Source organism: Lactuca serriola, chromosome 4 (assembly GCF_051521515.1).
Source record: "Lactuca serriola cultivar US96UC23 chromosome 4, Lser_US96UC23_V15, whole genome shotgun sequence".
Taxonomy (NCBI): Eukaryota; Viridiplantae; Streptophyta; class Magnoliopsida; order Asterales; family Asteraceae; genus Lactuca; species Lactuca serriola.
The window spans coordinates 98,598,137-98,623,729 of NC_136411.1; the positions used below are offsets into that span (position 1 = coordinate 98,598,137).

A 25,593-nucleotide genomic window follows, 5' to 3' on the forward strand; every position below is an offset into this window, starting at 1 on the left:
CAAAAATTGCTCTACCCTATGCTCCCTTCGATAATCCACCTGAGGACAATTGATAAGTATTTTGGAACAATTAAATTGTAAACATTTAGTATTGTTTGTTTTGTTAATTAGTGTTTACTTTTGTATGATATTTTGGACAATGGAATAGAATGAGTCAAACTTGGTATTAGGGACGTTTTTTTGGTGTATTTTATATGGTATTTGGGACAAATGTGAACTGAATGTGATATTTGAAAAAAAAATTGAAAATTTTAATTTTTTTTAAATAAAACGAAGCTTGCTACGGAATAGCTACGGATTTCCGTAGCTATTTAGTTCCATAGATATTTATTTATGTATCTATCCACTTCTGTAGCTATTCTGTAGATGTTTAGTTCCGTAGCTATTCATTTTCATAGCTATTCTGTAGGAAATCCGTAACTGTTTATTTCAGTAGCTATGGTAGCTACGGAATATTTCGTAGTTGTAGCTAATCCGTAGCTATAATTTAGCCACGGGCCATTATGCTAGAGACATTTTTCCGTACCAATTCCGTAGCTATCCGCTTATAGCTACGGAATAACTACAGATTGTGCTGAAGCTAGTGCACCAGTTCTCTAGTAGTGATAATTTGTTTTCGGTTAAACTTGCTTACATCCTAAAAATTTGAGATTTTGCCTTTTGAATTTATGTCTGTAACACGTTATGGTGTAAAAAAGTTTCAAATTTAAGATTTTAGAGTTTTTTATTGTAGTTTTTAATCATCAACCATGCAAAATTGATCCACATTCAAAGGTTTTCAGTTAGGGTTTGGCTATTTGTGAATGAAGATGTCACCATTACATAGGCTGCATCTATTGAGCTTTTGGTTGGTTTTCATTATAGTTGAAGGGTTGAAAGAGAGATAAATGTGAAAGTTTTGTTTAATTACTCAAATTACAATGGATTCAAGAATTAACAACATACAAGTTAGGTTAAGTATTACTTATTGGGATAATGACTCTTGAGGGTAATTAACTTTTGCGTTTGTACTCATTTGGTCCTTTTCCTTTTTTGTATTCAATATACCATCGAACTTGTTGTTGATGTCCACCATAACCCTTTTGACCTGATTTTGACCTGTGATAGCCGGTCAAAGGGTTATGGTGAACACAAACAACAAGTTTGATGGTATATTAAGTACAAAAAAAAAGGAAAGGGACCAAATGAGAACAAACTCAACAGTTGGTTACCCTCCTGAGTCATTTTCCCTTTACTCATTTACATCAAATCTCACGTCATCTCCTATTGATATTAATGACTTTATGAGATTCATTCTTGCTTCTCTTCAAAACATAACCCATGAAATAACACTATTCATACATGTACAACTTTGTAATGCACTTGAATATTTATTAGGGGAATCTTGACTAAGCAGACGCATTTCATGAATACATTTACATTTCCAATTGAATTATCATGATATGATATGACAAGTCTACAAACGAGTGGAATTACAAGTGCTGTGATTTTTGAGTTTACTTAGCTTTAAGATCGAATTCATGTGATGAGATACAACATCAATATGTACAATATCATGCTGCTTTTACAGACACATCACCATAATATACCTTGAAGTAGACATTTATGCTGATAAATATACCTCTCATACACAATCATATCCTTTTGAAGGGAGGTGTTGACAGCTAACCACAGTAAGCATAGCATAGACCATGTTTTAACGAAGTTACCCCTCTGAAACGCTCTTCATATACGTTATAGCCAAAGAAGGTTGTAGTCTTTGATAATTTTGCAACTTTAATTTCATTTGACTTTTCGGGGAAAACGACTCAGGAGGGTAACCAACTGTTGAATTTGTTCTCATTTGGTCTCTTTCCTTTTTTGTACTCAATATACCACCGAACTTGTTGTTTATGTTCACCATAACCCTTTGATCGGCTATCACAGGTCAAAAGCCGGTCAAAAGGGTTATGGTGAACACAAACAACAAGTTCAATGGTATATTGAATACAAAAAAAAGGAAAGGGACCAAATGACTACAAACGCAAAAGTTAATTACCCTCAAGAGTCATTTTCCCTTACTTATTTGCATCATTGCTGAGTAATTGAAGGTAATAATTTTATAAACAATTTTGTTATTTTTGTGATTGCTGATTTTGTAATAGTTAAGTCTCTACTCATATTGTGATAACCTCGCCATTGGTTCATCTGATAAACATAATTGCCTAATGATCAATCTCTTGCTTCCATTTACATAATTCTTCCAAAAGAAGATCATTGATATATAGACTATTTTTAAAAGAAAAAAAACTGTCAGGCTCATGTAAATGTCTTCTTTATGCGGCTTCTGCAAATCCAACTCTGAGATTGCCATAATCAAATATAGTGTGGTAACGACGCATAAACAAATCTCCCAATATCCTGTATCACATGATACAAGAAAAGTCTGTCAAAATTAAGTGTGAAAAATATCACATAAATTGGACGTAACATCTAAAACCATAAATACAACACGTACCATAGTGGGCCACCGGAAGGAGGAATATCCAAAGCCACGAATCCACTAATGCACTGCTCCTTATCACCCTCGTCCGTTTTAATTATGTACTGCATGTAAAACAGAAATAAAAAAAAAGTTACTTTTTTTTAAGGAGATGATAAATATACATAAACATATACTCCCTCCGTCCCAAAATTATAGTCCATCTTTCCTTTTTGGTTTGTCCCAAAATAATAGTTCATGTCTAAAAATAAATAACATTTTTACCAAAATACCCCCTCATTATTACTTAACCAAATTTAATGGAACATTAAATGCAAAGTAAGGACAAAACTGTCATTTTATTAAATAAAGTTAATGGTAATTAATGCTTTTCTTAATCTGTGTGTTTTTTGTCTGTAGACAATAATATTGGGACGGAGAGAGTATAATATTAATACAAACGTATACATAAAAGTCCTTAACTTAATTTTTACACCTGTCTTTAGGAAAAGACCTAACATTTTTTTTGGTTGGTAATGGATCAGTTTCATATTACATAAGCATATATAACATGGTTAAATTTGTCATCTCACGTCGCCACAGTCACCTGCAACTTCAAAATCAACCCCCTAAAACGCCACTAAGCCACAAATTGAGGCCTCCACTGTGTTCGCCCCACCCTTGCAACCACAACCCAGTCAATCTTGCCATCTCTAGCTCCACCGAAGAGCTTTGCTGCCGAAAACCCAACCTCACTGGAAAACGGGTGTTACAGCCTCCACCACCCCTCCATTCTCCAAATCGCTATCACCATTTTACTAATCTCCCCATCGCAGACAAACCCATGCTCTCAATTACAACCTCTTATCGTTGAAAAAAGTCTCGCCGGAAAATCATATTCTCGCCCGAAAATCTCAAAATCAGTCCTAAACTACAATCCTTGTTGTGTAAGTTGAAAACTTTGTGGATATGTGGTGTAATTTTTTGCAAACTATAGAGACAAAATTTGGATTTTAAACCCAATTTTAAGACTGTTTTTGCAAAAAAGATAACATAGTTAACTATGAAACTGGTTAACTAAGCTAGAGTGTTAACTCGCATAAAAATTGTGGCTATAGCCAACCAAAAAAAATGTTAGGGTTTTTCCCAATTACATGAGTAAAACTTGACTATTAATACCTCATAAGGCGAAAGTTGGAATTCTTTTCCACCAATGGTAAACGAAATGGTAGGTAGAGATGAAAGTCTAGCACAGTCAATTGTAGACTCTCCTACTGGGTTTGGCACGAGGGCACATAGCTGCAAATTCAGACTCCTCATTTTAGACGCAACAACAAATTATGCGACGAATGATACTAAAAATCACGAGTAAAGACACTCACATTGCCAGCAAGCTTTATAATAGTTTCTTGCGTCAAGTTGCCCGCAATCGCTTTATGCATAAAGTTCACTATTGTTTTACAAATAACGCAATTTGGGGTGGTTGCGGATACAGCTGATACACCATCACTCCTATCTACGACACTCTTAATGCCAATACTTCACATGATCATATGAGATTGCGGCAACCAACATAAGGATATAAATACCATGTAAGACAAATTAGTTATGGTTTCCTTAAAGAGTGAAGATAAAGGTATGTAACAGCTCGATATTAAGTCTTGTAGATTCAAAATGACAAATGGATATACAAGAAGGCTAACCTAACATCGCGTTTTCCATCACTAAAACAGAATGCAATGATGGGGCATATTATCTTTGGATCAATCTGCTTAGAGGTATATTCATACTTACAATAAGAAACCGAAACTTCTAATAAAATTTGAATATGGGAACAGGAACTTGTTTACCGCTGCTGATAACAACCCAAATATATTGTGTCCAAATGTATTAACAAGCATGCTGCATTGCTCCTTAATCAATCCTTGAGCCCCGATGGCACTATTAATCTGCGCGATCACATTCTGAAATGCAACGAGAAAAAAGAACACTATAAAGAACTGGAAAACCCAATTAATGACAATAAGACTACCTTAGTTCGAAGCATTTTAAGTACAAAACTCATGAATAATAAACCAACATTTCAATCATAATTAAATTCTACGCTACGTTGTTATTGATAAATTCTAAAAATCACGCATTATATACCAGACATACAAAAGTTATACGAAAGATATAAATAATTACGTTGCTAAAACTAGACAATATTAAAATTTACACAAAAAATTACATACAACAACCAACAAAATAATTATTATCACATTTTTACAAAAAAGTATGTAATTTATAGTGGAATATGGATATTATCATTTAAATCTAAATTCTCTTATATATATATATATATATATATATATATATATATATATATATATATATATATATATATATATAGAGAGAGAGAGAGAGAGGGAGAGCTAGGTTCAAACGTGGATTAACATCTATTGTGCGAACGTGTGGACAGTACTATTCTGTGAGAATAACAAAGAAAATATGTTGTTTGATATTATGAATACGTTTAATCTTAAATAACTATTGTCATTATCACATATTCCCACTAATTAAATCGTCTATAAGATTATTATACACTTTATTATTATTCTCATTGTATCAGAATGTTGTCGGTATGTTTGTTGAGTCGTATTCTGTAAGAATGAAAATAAGTGAAAAACGATGTTTGAAAATAAATATGAATAAGAATTATTGAGAATTGATTCAAATGACGATATTTAACTGATGTTGAACGTATTCGTAGTAATAAACATCTTATTTTTCTTAGTGATTCTCATAGAATAGTATTGTCCACACGTCCACACAATAGTTGTCCATCCACAATATAACCTAGCCCTATATATATATATATATATATATATATATATATATATATATATATATATATATATATATATATATATATATATATAGGTTTAGGTTCTATAAAAAATAAAAAATCTAAAAGAATCTCCGATAATCATAAAATGCATAAAAAAAATATTTAGAGATCACAAATCTTTTTTTTTTTTTGACTTTATATTATTAAAAATCGCAATCTTTTATATAATTTTGTTTCAATTTTTTTGAAAAAAAAAACAAAAAAGAAAAGATTTTTTTCTTTTTGTGAATTTAGTAAAAAAAAAAGTTGTGATTTTTAATAATATAAAGTCAAATTAAAGATTTGTGATCTCTAATTATTATTTTTCTATATTTTTATAAATTTTAGGGTTTTTTTTTCACATAATATATATATATATATATATATATATATATATATATATATATATAAACCATAAACAAATAAAAAAGGAAATTTTGATAGGAAGGTGAAATAAGTTTTACAGACACGTTTTTATAACAAACAAATAAAATGAATCATAACATGATTCAAAAGTAAGATAATTAACAAGAAAAAATTTACAAAAAAAGACCTTCATGATTCATTTTTAAGTAAATAAGAAAAAAACATTCACTTTTGTTACAACTTTAATGAATATCAACAAAATCATCGTAAAAATTAATAATGAAATTGTGTTTTCGGGATTTTTTTTAATGAATCGTTTTATTATTGAATTATCTAGTGCTTCATTTGATTTGTTCGTAAAAAAATTATTCAGAAAAAAATCTAATAGGATTATATATATATATATATATATATATATATATATATATATATATATATATATATATATATATATATATATATATATATATAATCCTATTAGATTTTTTTTATGCATAATTTTTTTACGAACAAATCAAATGATTGATTGTGTATCAATCATTTTAGTTATTGTAAGAAAAGTAATTAATGTATATTAACTATTGAGGATATAATAAGTACTAATTAAATATTCAGTATTTATTATGTATTAATTATTTTCTTAAAATAGCTAAAATGATTGGTACAGAATGAAACCTACATGCATATAATAGATAGTAGAAAATTTGAACCAAGTTATATATATATATATATATATATATATATATATATATATATATATATATATATATATATATATATATATATATATTGTTGAAAATAAAAAAATTAATAAGATCATGAGAACTAAAATATATAATTTTAGACATCTAATAATTTTTTTTTACTTTACCAAATATTAAGTCGTATATTAAGCACTTAACTACTATAAAAATGTGAGTTTTTTGTGAGCATGTGTGCATATTTTTATATATTCATATTAGAAAATGTGTATACATGCGATAAATTTTTTTTTAGCTCTTTTTCTTATTTGTTTCGGCGAAGTAAGTCTTTAATATGCCACTCAATTGGAAGTAAAGCAATAAAAAATGGTTTAAGTTATTTTTGGTTATTTAACTTTTGATTTTGTGTTTATTTGCTAACTTAATTCTTTTTAAGTTTTAAAAGGTCGTCAAACTTTTAGCTTTGTGCTCATTTAATCATTTAACTTTTGGTTTGGTCACATTTAGTCACCTAACTTTTAAAATTGTGTGCTTATTTAGTCACTAAACTTTTAAATTTTTTCAAAAATTTAGTGACTAAATGAGTATAATTTTAAAAGTTAGGTGACTAAATGAGCACAAATCTAAAAGCTAAATGACCAAACCAAAAGTTAAGTGACTAAATGAGCACAAAGTCAAAAATTTTATGAACTTCTAAAATGACTTAAACCCTAAAAAAAATTCTAATGTCTTTAAATGATCTTTTATATATATATATATATATATATATATATATATATATATATATATATATATATATATATATATATATATATATATATATATATATATATATATATATATATATATGTGTGTGTGTATGTGTGTGTGAGCAAAAACAATAGTACGAACTCTTGGACCAGCTAGAAAGGATATTCCAGAATCAACAATAGCCGAACATCCGTCCTTACAAAACCCTGTAAAAAGAACATAATGCATCATGCATTATCCAATATCTACATACAAGTTAATAACAATCATTTTCATTTTCATACCAGTCGGTTTCCCTTTAATAAGGACATCTCCCATATCGATCTTGCAAAATGTTAAACAGTAATCAGATATATATATATATATATATATATATATATATATATATATATATATATATATATATATATATATGTGTGTGTGTTTTCTAACAAATGGTACAAAATAGACAAACAAACCTGCCAATACCCTTTTTGAGTAACTGGAACGTATGTATGCATACCCTGGTAGTGATTTGGATCAACCCCACCAAAGATAATTTCGCCTCCTTCACCCCCTTTATTGTGTTGGTTCAACCAAAATGAAAAGACGGGCTCCTTAAGTAGATGTTGATTGATCATGTTGTCCCTATATAACATATACGTATCTGGATGAAAAGAAAGAATATCGTTTGTATAGGTGATATATCTTTCTAATGAAGCGACTTTTATTTGGAGTTAACCACAACAAGTCAAAATCTAATGGCTCCTATTGTTTATAATATGGTTCGCATTATACACATAAAATATTAATGTTAACCAACCAAAGATTACTATGATATATATCTTATATTATATATATTATAAAGCATATTAGTTATACATCTTGAATTTTAAGAGGTATAAATTACAAAGCCGTTTGTACAAATATATTATGCATAAATAATTCATTAATAATTGCTAAAAGTTTCAAGACTTGAATTAAGGAAAATATGTAAGTTCAATTTGGAGCAAAATGAAAATTTTAAAATAGTAAATTCATGTATATAATTTTTTTGTATATTTCTTAAACTAGACATCAATATTAATTAATTTACATCAATAATATAAACAAACAATATAAATATAAGGTATAAACATAGATATTTTATTTAAAAGTGGTAATTTTTTATCACATAATGACAAATAATAAAATTTAATAATTATTTCCCCATAAAAAACTATTCGTCAAAAAAACTATCTATAGCCGCCGCTTTATATGGGCAAACATCTAGTGTGTGAATATATATATATATATATATATATATATATATATATATATATATATATATATATATATATATATATATATATATATATATATATATATATATATATGCCTTAGGTCTTGTTTTCATTTTAATTTTTTAGACCAACTTACACAAACAACCACCACTAGAGTTTTAAATCTACACATTTCGTCCCGAGACTTCAACCTTCAATCTTCAGCTCGGGACACATATTCATCTACTCTTGATACCGCTAGGCCAAAATGCATTTTGGTGTTTACGCCTTATTAAATAAATACTCCTTTTAATTTGATAATTAACTTTGAATTAAATTAAAAAAGGATATTGAAATTGTGCGCTGCAAATAAAGAATTTGGTAGTATTAAGCCAATTTATACAATTAAGGTATGTAAAAAAAAAATTAATTGCATTTGATATTTTTATTCTTTATTTGATATGTATTTTTGAAGGATTGTTTTGATTTCTTAATCTAAATATGAATAAACGTGCAAATAGCCGCTAGTTCTTATAGCAAATACGACATTAAAATATGTCATGGGCTATATTTGTCAGATTTTTCGAGCTAAGCCCTACTAAATATTTTTAGATCACATTTCTAATAAAAATAGAGTAGATTACATTAATGATCCTTATAGGTTAAGGTAATTTGTACGTTTGGTTCTTAACTTATTTTTTTAATTGATAAGGTCTCTACTATTTGTTTTTATTGTGTGCTTGGTCCATATCTTAGATAAAAATACCATTTTGCCCTTCATTTTTTAATTTATTGAAATAAACACACCAACCCCACTTCCACCTCAAATTACGTTACCTTACCTTATTTAAATAAATTAAAAAATTAAGGGCAAATTAGTTTTTTTAGGTAAGACAGGACCAAACGCACAACAAAAACAAACTATGAGGACCTCCAAGTTAAAAAAGTAAATTAAAAACCAAACATACAAATTACCCCAAACTATAAAGACCATTCGTGTACTTTACACATAAAAATATAACCCTTGAATTCTTGTAACTATAATGTAATAAGCATTCGAGAAAAATAATTAAAACTCTATCTCGTGTTTTCCCATAGAATTAGCCGATCACTTTGATCGTGTGGACCATACAAATCGATTGTGTTCTTAATTTTCGTTTTGCATTCTCATACTATATGAAATGGTAGATGGTTTGTGAAAGTGTCTAAACCCAAACAACAATCTTAATTGGACTAAATTCAATTTTCCACCGTAATAAATCAAGATACTTTCTGCCATATATCAATCCTTTATAAATTTTGACGCTTATCATTTTATAGTATTTTTGAAATAAAGAATATTCAAATCTCAATTTATGGTTTTTTCCATTTTTTTAAATTAAAAAGCCATTATATATATATATATATATATATATATATATATATATATATATACACACACACACACACACACACACACTAGTGTTGTAAAAATCCTGATTAGGTCCAGATTAATCTCCGATTAAGTCTTAGGCGCTACTCGACCAATTAGAGGGCACCTAACGATTAATCGTTGCATATACAATGAGTGAAACAGTACAAAATGATAAAATGTTAACACTTTGAAGAAGTTTTATTTTAATAGAAACTATCTGAGGAATGATTAGGGTTTTATTAATCATATTAACCTACTTTGTTATGTTATTAGTGGTATTTACGAACTTTGTTAAGATATTAGTCATACTTAATTATTTAAATTCAACAAATTAACAACTAATGGTCCCCGATTAATCTTCGTCTAGCCGTTTAATCCCTTAACCCTAGTCCACCGACTAGCTAACGTTTAGCGTTTTTTACAATCTTTATATATATATATATATATATATATATATATATATATATATATATATATATATCAAGGTTGTCAAGATCGAGATCTTACTTAAAATCGTTTTGCGTTTTATAAAATCGTGATCTTCAAATCGGATCAGGATCAAAAGATCTAGCAAAATGAACTCATATTCAAATTTTTCTCGCAAGATAGTGGGTGTGGAGTGTACATTATAACTTGATGTTCATTAAGATGTCGATAGTGGAGTCAAATTTAACATTTTAAGGATAAACCATAATATTTCTTGTTACAAACCGTAAAAATTAAGAACAAAATAACTTACCTAAAAAAATCATTTTGATCGTGTACAGCTAAAGACATAAGATCACAAATGGATAAGATCACAAATGGATTATTATAAGTATGCTCTTCTTATTTCAAGATGAATTGATTAAATGATGATGCTTTACTAGACTTCTTATAACTTGTAGTGCTCGATTTCAAATTGAATAGAAGAAATTTTGATACTCGACTATATCATAAAACTAAAGAGGTGAAATCGGGATCGTAGTGTGATGATAATCGTTTTTCACTTGTAGAATCTTAAAATCGTAAGACCTTTGTATCAATATATATATATATATATATATATATATATATATATATATATATATATATATATATATATTGATATAAAGATCTTATGATTTTAAGATTCTACAAGTGAAAAACGATTATCATCACACTACGATCCCGATTTCACCTCTTTAGTTTATATATATAGAAAACCACATGGTTCACTAATTTTTCTATATATTTTTTATGTACAAATTCAAAAAGATTTATTGCTAAGATAGGTCCTATATTTTTTTTAAAGAAGATCCCTAAAAATTTTATATAGTAATTTTAGATAAATTAAAAAAAATTAGATGGGTCTTAGGACCCACCTTCCTTATACCTAGCCTTGCTAGTATATATATATATATATATATATATATATATATATATATATATATATATATATATATATATATATATATATATATATATATATATATATATTATATTCTAGTAAATTTTCGAATTTGTCCTTCTAGTTTTAAAATCAACGTTTAGTTTATTTGAATATCAAGAACTAATTTCCATCCTTTTCTCCGAACTTCTTGCACTCTCTAAAGTTAGTATAATCGATAAAATTTCACACGCCATAGAGTTATTTATTACAATTTGTAGAATTTGTAGATGTTGAGTAGTTACGATGACCAAGAATATAACATTTGTTAGGTTTGATTTCTTGGTTTTTTCTCTTTGATTTTGTTTAGTTTTGTTTCTTATATTTATACTTTGTATTTTACAAGACTAATTTTTAGGTTTTTTTCTTTTATTTTTTTAATTCGTAACTATGGTTTGAATCCCATGTAATGCGATTTGATTCCTAGTTTTGTTGTTGATTTCTAAACCCCACATACCGCTTCGTTAGAGGTATGTTTATAAGGTTTACATGTTTTTAGTTCACCATTTTCTAATCATTTTTTGTAGGTATCGTGTTTATTGTTGTTAGGTTGTATACAATAGATGTTTTAAAAATAACTGCAACCCCTTCTGTTCGCTTCTTTGGTATGATTAGCATTTTCATCACTACACACCAAATGTTTGATAAAATGCCTCATTGAATCAATATCATGTCTTCCCTTTGTTTTTTTGTCTCTACAGTACGGAAACACACATACATACATGGCCATTTCTTTTTCTTTATTTCTAGAGCAAGGATTTCGTACTAACAGTGCATGAGCATGATTTATTGGAAGTTTTCATCAGGTCAGTATCAAGATGTTCACATTGATTAAAAGATTTATGCTTAGCTCCACCTCAACACTAGGTATGGTGTTTATGTTCTACAAGTTAGGTTTTGGAAAAATTCTTTCGTAGACTAACAACTCTAGGTTTTGACAGAATGCTTTCCTTATGATCTTAATTGAACAATGATTGACTTCAGGTTTTTACAATGTTGATGTTTTATTTAAAGGGAGGTCAAAATTACAAAGATAAGGGGGGGGGGGGGGGGACAAGTCTACAGTCCATAGCTCTTTCACACTTATCTCACTTAGCGTGTGTCCTGCAACATTTAGAAGACAAATGGAAATCCTCCAAATAAGGTTTTTGATTTTCTTTTACATCCACGTTTGTTACTTCTAACAAGTTGATTGACTAATCTATTTCAATCAAACCAGGGACTTTAGGACACTTATTTAACATGTTGTAGAAATCTGATGGTGGCAATTCAAAAGAATCTACAACAATTTTCAGAAGTTCTATTCCATCTTTTAGAAGGAATTCGATATAAGAATCCAAGGAAGCGTAACATTTAAGCATGAAAGAAGATGTTTTACTTTTTAGTCATACAAATTTTATGTATTGATCAGGTATGGAACTATTGAGGAATTGAAGGCTCCCAAGAATAAATTACATGAAGTTCGTATCAGAGATTTAGGTGATGTTATAAACCATCATTGTGCAAATTGATGATTTTTATTATGTTGTTGTCATTTTATATATATATATATATATATATATATATATATATATATATATATATATATATATATGTATGTATGTATAATATGAAGTACAAAAATTTTAAATCTTAATAATAATTTAAATGTCGTATAAATATTTTACCCATAGTTTCTACGAGTTATAACTTTATATATATATATATATATATATATATATATATATATATATATATATTATATGTATATATATTATATGTATGTATGTATGTATGTATGTATGTATGTATGTATGTATGTATGTATGTACGTATGTATGTATGTATGTGTGTAAGATATTAAATGTAATAAATGTGATATTAATTGTAATGGACATATTTCTTCTTTCCTTATTAAAAATCCTAATCTTAAAAAAAATTACTAAGACTGGAGGGAGTGGTGTCAAGTTTGCCTCCATCCACGTAGGCGCTATCTAGGATTTATCACACCGCTTCAAATTTTTTCTATTTATATGGTGTGGGTTGCCACACTTGCCATGCTAATTCTTTTTATATTGATTAATATAAAAAATAATCAGATACCAAGTTTTGTAGGTTTAACAAATGAAATAACAAAACAAAATTTATTATATAGATGTACAGGGGTTCAATTAATAATAATAATAATAATAATAATAATAACAATAATAAAAATAATAAAAAAAGTAGATTTATTTAATATAAATAGGTTTTATAAGTTCATGGAGGGTATTGTGTAATTTCCTGAAGTCAGTTTTGAAGATATATTTCATTTTTAGGGTATGATCTACACGAAACTGAAGGGACCGAATGTGCCAAATTTGTAAATTTAGTTGTCTTTTTCCTTCAGAAGCACACACAACGACTCGAATGGTTGATTTCACCGGTTTAACCTGGAAACTTGATTCCTGTAAAGAACAAGTGATCCTAACCCTAAATAATACCTAAACCCCATACTCTCTGTCATCAGCAATTTTCCACCGAGTTACAGAAGCTGAGCTCAGCATGCCGAGTCCTCGACCCGGTGTTTGTCGAGGTTACTAAGTAGGTTGTCGAGCCTACTCCCACTAGCCTAATATTTTCCAATTTTCAACTCATAACACACATTCATTGACTATGGAATAAGAAATTAACATCTACTCCTCTATCCTTCTAAAAACTCTTAGTGTTTTTTGCATCGATTTAAAATATGTCAATAATATTTTTTATTAGTAAAGATTGAGCTACTTACTTATTAATCATTTCGATTATATTTATTTACAAATTTTACTTTAAATAATGCTTAGTATTTACACATTCGTATTAATATTTTTAATTAACATATATAATACATAGGCCTCACACTTAGTATGTGTGTGTGCGTGTGTGTGTATACACACACACACACACACACATATATATATATATATATATATATATCCGGTAAGAAGAAAATTTTTGTTAGGAAAGCAAGAAATTTATAATTTGCATATTTCTAGTGAAAAAAAAACTTACATTAATACAAAAATAACATGATTCACAAAAAAATTCTTGAGAAAACATCTCGATGATTTATTTTTACGATGAGTTTTATATTATTTCACTAAAATTGTCTAAAAAGTAAATTTTTGTTTGAATTCCTAAAAAATGATTCACGAATGTGTTTCTTTTTGGGATTTTTTGTGAATCATGTATTTATTTATTAATCTAATGATTTGTTAAAAAATTTGCACATAAAAAAGTTCTTACCTTAATACCAAAAATTTCTTTTTTATTTGATCAAGATTATATATATATATATATATATATATATATATATATATATATATATATATATATATCAAATACTAGTAATATAACTTACCATACTGGGATAGAATTATCAATTGAGTTCTCTTTGAATCCAAGCCCAAGGATACCATCAAATTTTCCTCCTAAAAATGTAATTCCTGGCTCCCTTGTTACCTCAATGAACTCCTAGTTTGAACATAAATTTAAAATATTGTCAAATGTATATCTATATTTATAATCTATAATCTATAGTTTATACATATCTATCTATATATCTATATATCAATATCAATATCTATATCATATCATTATACTATATCACACTCATTTGAAACTCTAATGCACTTTTCCTTTTACCACATTCATTTGAAACTCCCATGACTTTTCAATTTCTTTCTAATAATGATTATAAGTTGGTTAATAAGATTAAATAAATATCAAACCTAAAGTGTAATCATATATAAACTAAATTTCAATATTAAAAGAATATATTTACTTCTACTTATAAATTTATGTTTTTTTTTAACTTATCACATATTATACTTAATTTATTAGTTTGAATATATTGTCGGATGTAAACCATTATCATTTTAAAGCTACAACTTTTGAACAATTTGTATAAAATATTTAAATTATAAATTTAAATATAACATTACAGGACCAACTTAAATATAAGTTTTAGTTTAACTTAAACAACCCAAATAATATTTTGTAAATAGTTAAAAGTGATAAATTGTAGTGTCTTTCTAATAATGATTATAATTTGGATAATATGGTTAAATAAATATTAAACCTAAAGTGTAATCATAAATAAACTAAATTTCAATATTAAAATAATATATTTACTTCTACTTATAAAGTTATGTCTTTAACTTTTAACATAATATACTTAATTTATTAGATTTAATATGTTGTTGTATGTAAACCATTATCAATTTAAAACTAAGACTTTTGAACAGTTTTGACAAAATACTCAAACTGTTAATTTAAATATAACATTATAGTGTCAACTTAAATATAAATTTCAGTTCCACTAAAAAACCTAGTGAATATTTTGTGAATAGCTAAAAGTGATAAATTGTAGTGCTAAATGCAAAAACTAAATTATAATATCAATTTAACAAAAATATTTCTTAAAGATATTTGTATAATCGTTAAAAGTTTTCAAATATGTAGCTTAAAATAACTTATAATAACAATAGTTAAAAATAACTCTATATAAATGATTATATTGTTAACTTTAAAATAAAAAAAAAACAATGTCTGATGTTTTAAATAACTATAATGATAGAAATTAAACGTTAAGAAAATAAATTTTAAAAAATTAATTAACAATAACAAAAACTATAACTAACATTGAACCATATATTATATTTAATTTTATTCACGAGTAACTCGCGGGTAGAAGTCATTCAAACGTTTGAGATTATACAATTATAATAGATGTATATATATTATCATATAATTCAAACTAATCAATAGATTATATCAATTTAGTATACGAATTATTATATCAAATTTAACAACAACGTTATTTTTATATTTAAAAAAATCATATATTTGTAAATATTTTAACTATATAGATGTTTCTGCACAACGCACGAGATTTCGCCTAATATATCTTCTAAAGCTATCATTTTTCCTTTCACTACATTTATTTGAAACTCTCATGCATTTTTCCTTTCACAACATTCATTTGAAACTCTCATGACTTTTCAATTTCTTCCTAAAAATGGTTATAATTTGGTTAATAAGATTAAATAAATATCAAACATAAAGTGTAATCATATACAAACTAAATTTCAATATGAAAAGAATATCTTTACTTCTACTTATAAAACTATGTTTTTTAACTTTTAACATATTATACTTAATTTATTAGTTTCATTATATTGTTGGGTGTAAACCATTATCATTTTAAAGTTATAACTTTTGAACAATTTGTATAAAACACTTAAATTATAAATTTAAATCTAACATTAGAGGATCAAATTAAATATAAATTTTAGTTTAACTTAAATAGCCCAAATAATATTTTGTAAATAGTTAAAAATGATAAATTGTAGTGTCTTTCTAATAATGATTATAAGTTGGTTAATAAGGTTAAATAAATATCAAACCTAAAATGTAATCATAAATAAACTAAATTTCAATATTAAAATACTATCTTTACATCTACATATAAAGTTATGTATTTAATTGTTAACAAATTATACTTAACTTATTAGATTCAGATGTTGTTGTATCTAAATCATTATCAATTTAAAGCTATAACTTTTAAACAGTTTGGACAAAATACTTAAATTGTTAATTTAAATATAACATTACAATATCAACTTAAATATAAATTTCAGTTCCACTTAAACACTCAATGAATATTTTGTGAATAGTTAAAAATGATAAATTGTAGTGTTAAATGCAAAAACTGAATTATAATCTCAATTCAACTAAAATACTTCGTAAACATATTTGTATAATGGTTAAAAGTTTTCAAACAAGTAGCTTAAAATAACTTACAATAACAATAGTTAAATGTAACTCTATATAAATGATTATATTGTTACCTTTAAAATAAAAAAAAACAAATTTTGATGTTTTAAATAATTATAATGATAGAAATGAAAATGTTAAACAAATAAGTTTAAAAACTATATTTAACAATAACAACAACTATAAATAACATTAAACCGTATATTATATTTAATTTTATTCATAAGTAACTCGTGAGTAGAAGTCATTCAAACAGTTAAGATTATACAATTATAATAGATGTATATATTATCATATAATTCAAAATAATCAATATATTATATTAATTTAGTATACAAATTATTATATCAAATTTAACAACAACGTTATTGTTATATTAAAAAAAACATATATTTGTAAAGATTTCAACTATATATGTGTTTCTGCGCAACGCGCGGGCATTCACCTACTATACTTATAAATGAAACATTTTTCCTTTCACCACATTCATTTGAAACTCCCATGACTTACCAATTTCTTTCTAATAATAATTATAAGTTGGATAATAAGCTTAAATAAATATCAAACATAAAGTGTAATCATATATAAACTAAATTTCAATATTAAAATAATATCTTTACTTCTACTTATAAAGTTATGTTTTTTTAAATTTTTTTAACATATTATACTTAATTTATTAGTTTTAATATATTGTTGGATGTAAACAATTATCATTTTCAAGATACAATTCTGGAAAAATTTGTATAAAATATTTAATTTATTAATTTAAATATAACATTACATGTTTAACTTAAATATAAATTTTAGTTTAACTTAAAAAACCCAAAAAATATTTTGTAAATATTTAAAAGTGAGAAATTCTAGTGTCTTTCTAATAATGATTATATGAAACCTAGAGTTTAATCATAAATAAACTAGTTTTCAGTTTTAAAATAATATCTTTAATTCTACTTATAAAGTTATGTCTTTAATTTTTAACATATTATACTTAATTTATTAGATTTAAAATGTAATTGTATATAAACCATTATCAGTTTAAAGCTATAATTTTTGAATAGTTTGGATAAAATACTTAAATTGTTAATTTAAATATAACATTACAATGTCAACTTAAATATAAATTTCAGTTCCACTTTAAAACTGCACAAATGGTCCATGTGGTTAGCTCAAATTTGTCCCTTTGGTCCAAAAAAGTTTGGACTAGCACCAAATGTCCAAACTTTTCATTTTGTTGCGAGTTTGATCAAATTTCTTTTGAAATTTTTTATAATGACCATTTTGCCCTTATTTTTATTTTTTATTTTTATTTATTTATTTAAATATTTTTATATGCTTAAAAGAAAAACAAATTACCCTTCTTTCTCTCTCTCTCTCTCTCGTCATCATCATCATCATCATCTTCCTTTGTGTACCTAGAACTAAAAAAACCACACATAATTTCCTTATAGACCTGCAACTAAAAAATAAACAAAAAAAACCACATATATTTCCCTGTGTTCCATCTACTTCTTTATTTTCTCTCATATTTTTTGAAGCTCTCTCACTAAAAGTATGATTTTTTGAATTTTTGGTGGAAATAAATGAAACTCATATTTCTTGAAGTGGAATCTGATATGAAGAAGTGAAATTTGATCTGAAGAAGGTACCCGTCGTGAAGCTCGAGGTCGCCGGAACCACATCAAACCCTAGGGTCACCGCCAAAAATCACCACCATTCTCCAATTAAGAAAAATGAATTTTAGAAGTGAGGAAAAAAACCCACCTTCCTTTACCTTCGAATTCCACCATGTTTTACTCAAACAAAACCATCTTCATCATCAATTCCCAAATCTAGAACACCCTTAATCTCAATTTTTTGTCGAATCTGTCCTTCCTCATAGACCAATTTCTCATTAGGGGTTTTCAGGTCACCAATAGTAGAACATGATGAATTTGGAGGTTGAATACGAAGTTTGAAAAGTACATTCATCCACTGAAGAATAGCCAATCTCTTTCTCGAACAGATCTGATGACGACCGGAGAAGATGAATGGTGGCTGCGACGTTCCAGATCGACAACAACACTCTAGATCGTTTTCTGAAAACCGAAGACAACGATGCCGATCTAGATCTGAAGCGGAGGAGCGTTTACAGATCACCAGAAAATTGAGAGTTCGTTTTTCTTTAACGGAAATCGATGCGTTTTGGTGGTGGCGTCCATTTTTTCCGGTGGTGGTGGCGACGTTCATCTTTTCCGGTGGAGGTGGCGGTGACGGCGTTCATCTTTTTTGACGGTGATGTTCAGATTTCTGGTGGTTATATTACGTGTGTGAGAGAGAGAGAGAAGGAGGGTGGGAAAGGGAGTAAGGGTGGGGTCTGGTTTCTATTTGTTTGTTTCTTTAATTAAAAAAATGTAACAGTAAAATAAAAATTGAAAAGATAAAATACAGAGGGTCAAATCGTCATTATAAAAAAAATTCAAAGGAAACTGGACCAAACTCGCAATAAAATAAAAAGTTTGGACCTGTGGTGCTAGTCCAAACTTTTTTGGACCAAAGTGACAATTTTGAGCTAACTACAGTGACCATTTGTGCAGTTTTGTCTGTTTTGTAAATAGTTAAAAGTGATAAATTGTAGTGTCTTTCTAATAATGATTATAAGTTGGTTAATAAGGTTAAATAAATATCAAATCTAAAGTGTAATCATAAATAAACTATATTTCAATATTAAAATAATATTTTTAGTTCTAGTTATAAATTTATGTCTTTAACTTTTAACATATTATACTTAATTTATTAGATTTACTATGTTATTGTATGTAGACCATTATAAGTTTAAAACTACAACTTTTGAACAGTTTGGACAAAATACTTAAATTGTTAATTTAAATATACCATTACAGGGTCAACTTCAATACAAATTTCAGCTCCACTTAAAAAACCCAAAGAATATTTTGTGAATAGTTAAAAGTGATGAATTGTAGTGCTAAATGCAAAAACTAAATTGTAATATCAATTTAACTAAAATATTTCCTAAAGATATTTTTATAATCGTTAAAAGTTTTCGAATAATTAGCTTAAAATAACTTACAATAACAATAGTTATAAAAAACTCTATATAAATGATTATATTGTTACCTTTAAAATCAAAAAAATTGTTTGATGTTTTAAATAATTATAATGATAGAAATTAAAACGTTAACCAAAAAATTTTAAAAAAATTAATTAACAATAACTACAACTATAAATAACATTAAACCATATATTATATTTAATTTTATTCATAAGTATCCGCGGGTAGAGGTCATTCAAACGATTGAGATTATGTAGTTTTAATAGATCTATATATTATGATATAATTTAAAATAGAGTAAATTTCATGAATGGTCCATAGTTTAAAGTAATTTGCGTGTTTGGTCATTGACTTATTTTTTTAACTTGGAAGGTCCCTACTATTTGTTTTTGTTACGCACTTGGTCCTTGTCTTACCTAAAAAGACTAGTTTTTCTTTTATTTTTTAATTTATTTAAATAAACACACTCCAACCTCACTCCTCACCTTACGTTACCTACTTCACCATTTTTCTCTATTTAAATAATAGTCTTTTTAGATAAGACATGGACCAAATGCGTAAAAAAACAAACAGTAGGGACCAAGCGCGTAACAAAAACAAATAGTAAGGATTTTTCGAGTTAAAAAAAATAAATTAGGGACCAAGCATGCAAATCACCCCAAACCATAGTGACCATTCGGGTAATTTACTCTTTAAAATAATCAATATATTATATCTCCTGAGTATACAAATTATTATATCAAATTTAACAACAATTTGTAAAAATTTCAGCTATATAGATGCTTCTGCGCAACGCACGTGCATTCGCCTAGTATACTATAAAAGAAATATTTTTTATTTTCACCACATCCATTTGAAACCTCCAAACTCTTCATATTTCATTCTAATATATACATACATACATATATATATATATATATATATATATATATATATATATATATATATAATTTACATGTGTTATTAAATGTGAAATATTGTCATATTAATGGTAGTTTTTTTTTTTTGAATTATCAAGATAAATATTTAATATATTAATTTAAATATAATGTTAAATCTAAAATATAAATCAAAATATCTAATAAACATAAAAGTGCTCAAAGATTATCTTTTTTAAAATACTTTAAAACAATTAAATATTTTATATATATAACTAAATCGACATGTCAAATTAACTAAAAATATCTAAAACTAATTTTTTATAATATTTGAATTTTGTTCAAATAAATGGTTTTTAAATCATAACCATTAACAATAACAGTAATTAAAAATAATATAACCTTATAAATTATAGTGCGTTACCTTACAAAAAATTATATCGATTAAGTAGTTTATAAATTAGTTAATTATAAGTTTAAAAGTAATAATATACCGATAACTATATGTAGTTTTATTGATACGTTAGCTGGGAGCAGCAACCATTAAATGATATGATTTTAATGTATGTTATAACATAGTTCAAAAGTAGTACAATTTTACATAATAAATTAGTGTAAGAAACTATTGTTTCATGATTAGTTTTAATAACATTATTACTTTTAATATTTATTTTACTAAATTTAACTATATAATTTTATTTTGTACAATACACGAATATTCGTTTAGTTTATAATTTAAACCAAACCAAGTCTAAATTCAAAATTTCATATAGGAAAAAGTTGTCATATTGACCTGATCCTCGATAACAATATTTCCGATTTTGATGTTGTCTTCACTAAAATATCCTGATATTGATTCACCTCCATATTCAATAATAGCATGTTTTCCTGTAATAATCGCTATTAGTATTTGAAGAAAACTCAAAGATGATAAAAACATGGTAAGTTAAATCATGATAACAAAAATATGAACAAATTTTTATTATCCTAGTTCATCTTTGTAGTACATGGGACTAAAACGAGAGAAATCTGAAAATGGTAGTTTGAAATGTAAGAAAATATGACGATATAAAATGCTTGTTATCACTTGACAATCTTATTTTTATTTACGCTCATATTAATTCGTAATAAGTTAATTTTAGATTAAATTACTGAAATCGTCCCTATGGTTTGGTCAAAATTGCATGTTTGGTCCCTATTTTTTTTTACACTCGGATCGTCTCTGTGGTTTGATTTTGTTGCGTTTTTAGTTCCTTACATACATAAAGGTAGGGACTAAACGTGCAATTTTGACCAAACCATAGGGACAAAAAATGCAACAAAATCAAACCATAAGGACGATCTGAGTACAAAAAAAATGTTAGAGACCAAACATACAATTTTGGCAAACCATAGGGACGATTTCAGTAATTTACTCTTAATTTTATACTATAAGATAAATCTTGCTTTAAGTTATCCACTTAGAAGTTTGACATTATAATTCAAGATATTTTTTTATGAAGATCTATTTAGACCATCTCCAATCCATCTCTATTTTTTTCCCCATAAATGATGTAAAAAATGGAGTAAATAGTGTTTTATCTCCAACTTTATTCCATTTTCTACCCCATTTTTTACCCCAAAAAGTTTATTTCTAGAATATTTCATTTTTATAACTTATATATATTGTCAAATACACCCCTCTACTAATTAAACTCTATATTTATGATTAATTAATATAAATTAGTATATAACATGATATTATAAATATTAAAATATTGCATTTAAATTATAATTAGTAGATAAAATAAACTAGAAATGTATAAAATAAAAATGAGAGAGACTAAAATTGACAACCAAACTTCACCTCTATTTTTGGAGATATGAATAGTATTCCCCCATATATGGGGGAATACTATTCATATCTCCAAAAATGGAGGTGAAAATGGGGTAGGGTTGGAGAAGAATGGGAAAAAAATGGGGGAAGAAATGGAGTTTGGGGGTGGGTTGGAGATGCTCTTAGAATATGCCTGAGAATGTGTGCTAAAGTCGCATGCGTGGATTTGGGTGCTGCATAGGTTAAAGAAGAATTCAAAAGAATCAACTTACTTGAGGGTGATCGTTAAATATACAAGTTTGATAATTTTTTTTAGTAAGCTGTTGATTTATTTTAATGGAGAACTATTCTAAAAATTACACAATTTAATATAAATACAAAATTAGAGAAATTGGAAATGTCATATGTAAATACCTTTTTAAAATAAAAATGATTGGTAAGAGTGTTCGGCAAAATTAGGAGCTAGCAGAGGTACCTAATATCGTTTTGTTAAATGCTATGTGAGATAACTTTTAAATTTGGAGCGATTTGTTTAAACAAAACGCTAAAAGTCTATAGTACGAAACAAAGTTTTTTGTTCAAAATGGAGTGTTTTGTCAAACACAAAGGAGTTAGAAGCTCTCAAATGCTTCATGCCAAATACGTCATAAAAGTCAATTTTAATTTCAATAATTCTTAGCACTATAATTGTGTTTCTAAGGAATTAATTTAACTAGCCACCATTAAAATATTTTTTATAGACCCAATGAAAACGTGGTGTTTGTAGGTCGAAATAGAGTGTTCCTTGAGAGATAACTTATATCTGAAGAAGTCAGTTATAGTCAAATTGACCTCGAAGAGATTCAAGAGTCAACCAACAATGAACCTATAATTAACACTAGATCTCAACCAATGGTTGAGAAACCTGTTGAGCCTAATGCAATATCATTACCTCTTCGCAGATCCGATAGAGTTAGCAATCCTCCCCAGTTTTATGGTTACCATAGAACCACGGAAGGAAATATGTTGATTAATGATAAAACATTAGTTAATCTGGATGAGCCAATTATCTATAAAGAAGCGATGAAAAACCCTAACATTGCCCAATGGAAGAAGAAATGGACAATGAAATTCAGTCCATGATAGATTACCAAGTTTGGAATTTGGTTGATCCAACACCTGCTCTTAAGACAGTAGATTGTCAATGGATCTTCAAGAAAAAAACTGACCCCTATGGAAAAGTACACACATTCAAATCTAGGTTGGTGGCAAAAAGGTTTCACACATACTTAGGGAATTGATTACGAGGAAACGTTCTCACCAATAGCTAAGATAAAGTCTATTAGGAGACTTCTTGTCATAGCTGCCTTTTATGACTATGAGGTATGACAATGGCTTTCCTTAACGGGAAACTTTGAGAGGATATGTACATGAAACAACTTGAAGGGTTTAAACATGCCAAATATTGAATAGAGTGTTTAAGCTTGAGAGGTCCATCTATGGACTTAAACAAGGATCGTGAAGCTAGAATCTATGCTTCCATGTGAAAGTCAAATGATAATAGTTTTTTGAGAAGTCCAAATGAGTCTTCCATGTATGTCAAAGCTAGTGGGAGTGTATTTTTCTTCGTAGTGTTCTATGTTGATGACATATTACTCATATGAAACATTGTTCCTGAGTTGCAAATTGTAAAGGATTAGCTCAAGAAGTGTTTTTCTGTGAAGTACTTTGGGGGAGCGGTATATATACTTAGTATAAGAATCTATAGGGATAGATCGAAGTGTTTATCGTATATGATATGTCATGTACTTTTCCTAATGTATCATATGCTTTAAGCATGGCGAGTCGATATCAGGAAAATTGGGGACTAAGTCATTGTACGACTGTCAAGAACATTCTGAAGTATTTGAGAAATACCAAAGGCATGTTGCTTGTGTATGGTGGTGAACAAGAACTTGTTGTGAAGAGATATAACATTGCAAGTTTCCAAACATATTGATATGATTCAAAGTCACAGTCTGGATAGGTTTTCGTTTTGAATGGTGGTGCGGTGACATGGAAAAGTCCAAAGCAGGAGTATGTGGCGGACTCTACATGTGAATGTTAATATATTTTTGGAAGTGAAGCGTCCAAGGAAGCTACTTGGATTAGAAAATTCATAGGCAACATTAGAGTTGTTCTGAGCCATTAAGATCTATTAGACATATTTTGTGATAAAGAATGTGCATGCGCTCTGGCTAAAGAGCCTAGGGATCACATAAGGTTAAGTCATATAATGAGGAAATACCATTACACTCGAGATAAAGTTGAAGATGGAGATCTAGTTGTGAAGAGAGTATCATTAGATAAAAATTCAGCTGACCCATTCACAAAAGGGATGACCAATGAAAGACATAGTGTGCATGCTAGGAGTATAGGCATGAGAGACGATGTAAAGTTTAGCAGTTAGTTGATTATTTTGAAACATTTAGAACAATGAATAAATTTTTTAATTGTTATAACGATTATATAATGGAGATTTATTTAAATTCAAGTATGATATCATTTACAGTTAATTTATTATTGTGTTTCGTTTTTTCATGTTTAGAGCTCCAATTCTCGAGTGTTAATTTAGTCAAACTCCATAATCGCTCATACTATTGAGAATGAGTGTTGAATTACGGTTATCGTGAAGTGTTCATATATTGTCTATAGTGATTACACATAGCCTGAAGATTGCTACTAATGTTCATGAGTGGTTAATAGAGATTTAAGTATTAGAGAAACCCGCACTCAGATATATCACTTCATGGATTCAATCACGAGTAATGCTGAGATAATAATATATTTTATTATTAAAATGGAGAGACATTGAGTTCTTTGCATGCAATTTGGTTATGTATT

The 25,593-nt window shown here is 27.3% G+C and overlaps 1 protein-coding gene across 1 annotated transcript in view; it reads right to left on the bottom strand.

The window, feature by feature from the left end:
• Positions 1 to 2,180: 2,180 nt before the first annotated feature.
• The window catches only part of LOC145102171 (cyprosin-like), a 51,590-nt gene continuing 28,177 nt past the window's right edge, over positions 2,181 to 25,593 (bottom strand). The window contains exons 3-13 of the mRNA XM_079039547.1: positions 21,709 to 21,803; positions 14,572 to 14,684; positions 7,606 to 7,774; positions 7,432 to 7,471; positions 7,289 to 7,353; positions 4,312 to 4,425; positions 4,165 to 4,229; positions 3,844 to 4,000; positions 3,641 to 3,760; positions 2,498 to 2,586; positions 2,181 to 2,400 (exon numbers count right to left, since the gene is read on the bottom strand). Of these exons, the coding sequence (XP_078895673.1) occupies positions 2,316 to 2,400; positions 2,498 to 2,586; positions 3,641 to 3,760; positions 3,844 to 4,000; positions 4,165 to 4,229; positions 4,312 to 4,425; positions 7,289 to 7,353; positions 7,432 to 7,471; positions 7,606 to 7,774; positions 14,572 to 14,684; positions 21,709 to 21,803 (1,112 nt within the window). The 3' untranslated portion in view covers positions 2,181 to 2,315. The remainder of the gene's footprint in view (positions 2,401 to 2,497; positions 2,587 to 3,640; positions 3,761 to 3,843; positions 4,001 to 4,164; positions 4,230 to 4,311; positions 4,426 to 7,288; positions 7,354 to 7,431; positions 7,472 to 7,605; positions 7,775 to 14,571; positions 14,685 to 21,708; positions 21,804 to 25,593) is intronic.